Source organism: Condylura cristata, unplaced genomic scaffold (assembly GCF_000260355.1).
Source record: "Condylura cristata isolate star-nosed mole 26May11 unplaced genomic scaffold, ConCri1.0 scaffold00033, whole genome shotgun sequence".
Lineage (NCBI taxonomy): Eukaryota > Metazoa > Chordata > Mammalia > Eulipotyphla > Talpidae > Condylura > Condylura cristata.
The window spans coordinates 17,441,196-17,447,486 of record NW_004567134.1 but is presented as its reverse complement, the minus strand read 5'-3'; the positions used below and the strand labels follow the sequence as shown (position 1 = coordinate 17,447,486).

General features: G+C 58.9%; 1 protein-coding gene across 2 annotated transcripts in view; it reads left to right on the top strand.

Moving 5' to 3' along the window:
- Positions 1–5,307, top strand: part of GRM7 (glutamate receptor, metabotropic 7) — a 464,393-nt gene extending 459,086 nt beyond the window's left edge. For both annotated transcript variants that reach the window (XM_004692396.2, XM_004692395.2), the window contains one exon: positions 4,181–5,307. In XM_004692396.2, coding sequence (XP_004692453.1) covers positions 4,181–4,230 — 50 coding nt within the window. In that variant the 3' untranslated portion in view covers positions 4,231–5,307. The remainder of the gene's footprint in view (positions 1–4,180) is intronic.
- Positions 5,308–6,291: the final 984 nt, after the last annotated feature.

Genomic DNA, 6,291 nt, shown 5'->3' with positions numbered 1-6,291 from the left:
GCTCTGCGGGGCGCTACCTCTCCTGCGCGGGGCCCCCGGGCCAGGCAGCCTGCCCGGGGTTCTGACGCCAGCCCCAGGCCGGTGGCGCAGCCCAGGATTCAGCGGGTGCGGCTCTGCCTCACCGGCCCAGCCAGGCCGCAGGGGCTCCCACACAGCCCCAGGCCCCCCGCGCCCCTGCCTCTCCGCGGGCCCCCAGGCCAATGCCTTTGTCTTCCGCAGCCGCGCGCTCTGCGGGGCGCTACCTCTCCTGTGCGGGCCCTCAGCGCTGTGCCCTGGGGCTTTGCAAAACTCTCACCACCGCCCTGGAGCGCCTGTGCGCTAGTCCTCCTCCGTGACTCTGCAGCCCCTCCCCCGCAGGCGCCAAGCTCAGCCCCAGAGCTGGGGAGGCAGCGACATGTGACCACTCGCCCACTGACAGGATGCGCCGAGCTGGGGGCTCTTGGCTTGTCGCTGCGCGGCCGCGGGCAGCTGAGTCTGGGGTGCATGTCAGCAGAAGCCGGAGGGGCAGTGCTCTGCCGGCCGGTTTCCTGCGTGCAAACCTGTGCGTCTTTGCAGTGAATCGCGTCCAGCCATGGCGGGGGCAAGGGGTGGCACTTCCAGAATGGAACGGCCTAGAAAAGCAAGCCCGGGCTGCCGCTGCTTGCTCATGCCCCGTGGCATCACCCCAGTGGCATACAAGCTACCCAAGAGCAGAACATGAAGTGTTCTCACGCCGCCTGTAACGAAGAACGCACACGGTGCTCAAGAAAGGTGCCGAACTGCCAGGGATCAGGCCCTGTGCCAGGCTGGAGACGGGTTCCACGGCCTTCAGGCCACTAGTTTTTTAAGCCTGCTATGGTATACCGTGAACCCTTTGAGCAGCTGAAGAAATGAATGAAGCAGCAGCTCCTACCCCAGAGGCAAGAGCCGGTGTCGGCGGGAGCCGCCACTCAGGAGGGCTGACAAGTTCCGCTCTGCCACCCGCCCGGGGTGGCGGGGAGGCGCGCCAGCCGCAGCCAGACGCGGAGGCCGAGCGCCAGCGCAGCACTCAGTGCCTGCCAGCCTCTGCGGCCCTTGCCTGCCTGCCCGCCGCCCCCAGGCAGAACTTCAGCAGCCCCAGCCGGAAGCCCGGCAGTGCCGCGCTGAGCTTTCCGCGGTGCGCGACGGGCCTGGCTGCTGCTGGCTGGGCTTGTCCAGGAGGCGAGGCTCTGCGCGCTCCCGACGGCGGAGCACAGGTCAGATTTCTCACAAACACGAGCGCCTTCCCTGGCTCTCTGCACGGCAGCCGGAGGTGGCTCTCCCTGGGGTGCTGAAGGGGGGAACCGCACCCTGTGGCTTACCGGGAAGGAGCCAGATCTGAGGAAGCAGATGAGCTCTGTCAGAGCAGCCCGGCAGGGATCCCCAGGCGCCAGAACAGCAGCTTTGGGGGTGGGGCGCAGGGTGCAGAGGTCCCTGAAGCAAAGATGTCACTAGAGGGGGCTGTTATTTCGGGGTGGGGTCTGCTACTGTTCCCACATCTGTGTCCGTTGGAGCAGCCACACACCCTTGTGCCGATTGACATCTACACGCGTGAGGTAGAACACGCGGTGTGGCGTGAACAGATGGTGGCACCCTGAAAAAGTGGGGTGAGGGACAGAAGGCTAATGATTGGCACCTGCTTGTCCCATAATTCAGCGCTTCTCGTCCCAGGGAAAGGTGCCCTCGGCATCTCCACCTCCGCCCTTTGACCCCGACACTGGGCCGCCTGGGTGGTATGCGCTCCCCTTTGCAAAGGGAACGTTTGTGAGATGAAATTTTTTGCAAGACAAAAAACTCAAGAGAAAAGCCAAACCGACGAGTTGGGTGAAATGACGTTTGATGGTCACAAAACCCCAAGGGTGAGGGGCGAAGCCCGGCCACTCTCGGCGCAAAGGGGCGCTGGTACCCTCTGCTGGCCCACTGCTCCGCACCCCGCGGTGTCAGCGTGGGCTCAGGGCACCCTGTTTGTGAACTGCTGATGTGGGTGACTTTTTAACAGCCCAAGGCCCGTGCCCTGTGCTGTTCTCCCTTAAGGCTTTTAGTTCTGTGACATATAAAAAAGCCAAACAAACAAACTAGCTCTATTAAAATAGTCTGTTTCTTTAGCCAGGCTTTGAAGCAGACCTGTTTTGAGTTAAGCGATTTTCTTCGGGGGGCCACAAACCAAGTGGAGATCAAATGAATGGAACAGACAGACAGCAGGGCCCTTGTTTTCCTTACTCAAAGCCTAAGGCAGCTTTGCGGTGAACACTGCAGGGGCGAGGCTCTGCCCCCAGGCCCCGCCTGCACCCCTCATCCTCCCCGCCAGGCCCCGGGGCCACCCCAAAGCAGCAGGCAGTGAGATGATGGTTTAGAATACACATCCGGGCCTTTACGAGAGGAGACACCAGCCAGTTTGGACATCCATGTTGCCGGCAGCCCGTAGGTGACCACAAGTCCCCGTCCCAAAGGCTCGGACGAGCCGTGCCCTGAAGGGTCTAGGTTAGACCTCAAGGATGTGCTGCAGTGGTCAGAACCTGGTCAGGGGAGTCCAGGGGGCGCCTCAGCTTCCCGCCTGGAGAGCTGTGTCCTCTGCGCGGGGACTCGGGCCCTCCGAGCGCCCCACCCCTCGGAGGCCAAAGGGAGAGTCGCGCTTGCTCCCTGCGGCTGCCGGAACCCCAGCAGAAATCCACACGAGGGAGTCATTCCCACTGTCAGGTCTCCACTGCAAAGACGTAGCCGTCTTGGTGACGGCTCGCTGTCCCCATTACCTGCAAGCACTTTATTCCTGAGTTATTCTCAGTGTAATCGCTGCTCGAGGAGTTGACGCCTGAACGCAGTCTGGCAGAGGAATTCCAAGTGTGTTTTGCTTCCCTGCCCGGGCCAGCCGGGCTTCCACACGAGCAGTCTCAGTCATCACACAGTGGAGGTGGCCTGCAATATGCAGGATTTTGTGGTTCGCGTTTCTCCTCCCTCCTCTGGCCCCAGGACAAGGAGGGTGCCCGCCGCCCCAGGGCTTGCCGAGGCCGTTTATTGCAACTGTCAGCTGGGGCTGTCTCTGGCGTAACAGAGCTGAGGACAGTGGGCGCCGGTGACGGCGGGGGTGACGGTGGGCGCCGGTGACGGCGGGGGTGCCAGAGGCGCCGGCCCTGGAAGCTGCGTGCGCGGTGAGGACACGTGTCTGGACTGTCCCTGAGACCCTCTCTGGGATTTCTATTTCCCCCCTATTGTCCGTTTTCAAAAACGCAAAATGACTTAACACAGAAATGAAACCCCCAGTGGAGATTTTCAAGGAGAATCCAAACTTTTTAATGCAGAAAAACGTCTCTGCATTGTGTGCCGCGTCGCGTCCCTCTGTACACACACTCCCAGCCGTCTAGGTGCACACTGAGTCCCTACTCACAGCCTCCGGAAGAATCCACGCCTCTTGCTGCTGTCCCAGGAGCGCGGCCGTTCCGGGTGTGAGCGCAGCCAGTTAGACCAGCCGCCTCGGCGCGCCGCCGGCCCGGCTCCGGGCCACGCAGGTGCAGCTCCGAGCGCGCAGCCCCGCTTCCGGTCCCGAGTCCTTGTTCCCAGCGTGTGGGCGGAAGGGGTCTGCTGTGTCCCCAGCCTACTCCGGCCTGGCCTCTGACACGTGCACGGTGGCGATGACTCCGGAACACTTCCCAAGTGGAAACATGATTTCGTCCACGCCGAGGAAAGCAAGCGTAGCAGCGTGGGCGTGAGGCTCGTGGGGATGAACGTGAGCATCACGCTGGGCGGGGAGGCGGGGCCCCAGCAGGTAGGACGCGCACGGTCAAAAGCTCGTTGAGCGACCCGGACCCGGAGGACGAGACCCTGGCCGGGCTAATCCATAGTAGCCCAAGTCAGGGCCAGGGACCCCGGTGGCCCCGCGGCCCGGGCCGCTGGAAGCCCACGGTCAGCTGGGGTCCCGCAGCACCCGGGGCCAACTAGAAACCCCTAGAAACTGCCGTGCCGGTGTCAGTGACCAGCCCTCTGGACCGTCACCAGGGAGGCTGGAGACGGCTCCGAAAAGAGAACCCAGACGGCTTGAGAAGCTGGTGGCCAACGCCTCAGAAATAGCCCGGGGACCCAGGCCGCGTGTGCGTCCCTCCGCGGAGACCGTGCCATCTCCGCCTCGCCCCGAGGCCTCGCAGGTCTGCGGCCGCCACTGACCACTAACTCTCGCACCTTTTTCTTTCAGGCCCTGCTGCAAAAAAGAAGTATGTCAGTTATAATAACCTGGTCATCTAACCTGGCCCGGCCGCGGCACCATGGAGGAGGACGCCTCTCCGTTACTTCGCCACCCAACCTGGCACAGGCCTCCGTGGTCCTGCCCGCCACCCGCCATCGGCCGGGAGACTAACGTAGAGGATCCAAGTGTCCTACGCGGCTGCTTTATGAAATATTCTTCCTTTATCTTGGCTTAATAAGTCACTGGCATCAGCACTGCCGAGTCGGCTGCAATGTCGGACCCGCCCTGCCACAGGGAGTGTAGACTCCAGCCCCACCGGCCCTCGGGGTGACCGGGCGGCTCCACGGCCCCGAGCTGGGCCCAGCTCCGTCCGGACTTGCAGACTGCGAGGTTTCGAGACTTTCTGTACAGTTTGTGAGGACTTTTGCACTTTGCCACCCTCGGTTGTACCTTGGTTCGCTGTTTGTTTCCGAATGCCTGGTGTTCAGAGCCCTATTCACTCAGGCGGTGGAATTCTGGGGGAAATTTTAAGGCCGGCACAATTTCCAAGATCTCGGCCGACTCAAAACAGAACCGCGGGCGACAGGACTCTGTAAGCCGACAGCAGCGCTGCAGATCATGTTATATTTTTTAAGACAAAATGATATTTAAAGACCAAAAACTGTGCTGAGGAAGAAGGTCCGCCTGTGCTGGGTGGACGTGGGCCCCAGGAGGGGGTAGCGGCTGGACAGAGCGGAGGTCTTGATCTTCAGAATGCATGCCACTTACGTATTTTACAGTACATGTTAATAACTTCCGTTCGATATTTGTATTTGTGTTCTCTTTTGTTATTTTAATTAGGGTATATGGATATTTTGCAATAATTTTAATAACTATGAAGCTACTCGGAGAACAGAATATGGATTTTTCATGTCTTGAGGTTTTGTTCATGCCCCTCCCATGACTGACCAGTGTGATAAGGACTCCAGCAGAAGCATGTATGTTTTTTACTGTTTGTAATAAGTACTTTCGTTAATCTTGCTGCTTATGTGCCAATTTAGTGGGAAGAGAAGACCCTTACTGAAAAACTCCCTTTCCATTCTCTTTCAATTCTGTGATATTGTCCAAGAATGTATCAATAAAATACTTTGGTTAACTTTTTTATTTCCTGCAATAAATATTTGAGTCGTTTATCCCCTTTCAGTTAGTCTATTGCATAAAAGCCTAAATTAGGGAGCAGTGTGCAGAAGCAAGCTCGTTCACTCACTGCTAGAGCAGCACCCCGAACGCCCACGCTAAATGCACAGCCGCTCAGGTCTCTCCCAGGAAAGGAGCCCTCTCCCAAGCCCGTGCATTGCTTTTCTTAGTTGAGACTTGACACCCCTCAGAAATGTACTCAACACGTCCCCCATCAAAAACAGCAACAATACCAGGGTGGGGGGGAATAGAGGAGCGACTTGTTTCCATCACTAGCCATCTGGGGGCCACTCAGTGGAAAGGAAACAGCTCTGCCAAAAGTTACCCTAAGACTTCACTGAAAGCTGATACTGCGGACTGTGTCCGCAGGCCAAGATGGCGGCCACGGGGTTGGCAAGAGTAACGCGGCAGTGCCCAGATCTCGGCGAGAGGAAGTAGGCGCTCATGGCCACCTCACAGCAACTCCAGTGTAACTGAATAACCACAGAATAATATCTACTGGTGACATACAGGGGTCCTTCACACCCAGGGCCGGACCCCAAGCTCCAAACTCTACTCAAACCGCTCTGGGCAGCTAGACGATGACGGGTTCTGTAAAACGACTCGCATGCGAGCCCCACAGCATCAGTCGCTCCTGTGGCCCTCAGCGCTCCTGCCCTGTGGAGGTGCCTACCACACTCATCCAATATCAGACTGAGAAGAACTAATCTGTCGCCTAGATTCCCCGTCTCTTACACATCCTTCAAACAGCATCTGACAGGGACACACCTCAAAGCAGAAGTGAGTCCAGGTCATCTACATTTTTCCAGTCCAAAGCAGCTGGGTCCCCCTCAGCTAGCTTTCCTCGAGGGAATTACATCAGCTGTCCATTTGCTCAGCTGGAGAAAGAGTCGGCCACACAGCCCATCGCTTCGGGCCAGGAAGGCTCTAGAGCAAACTAACAC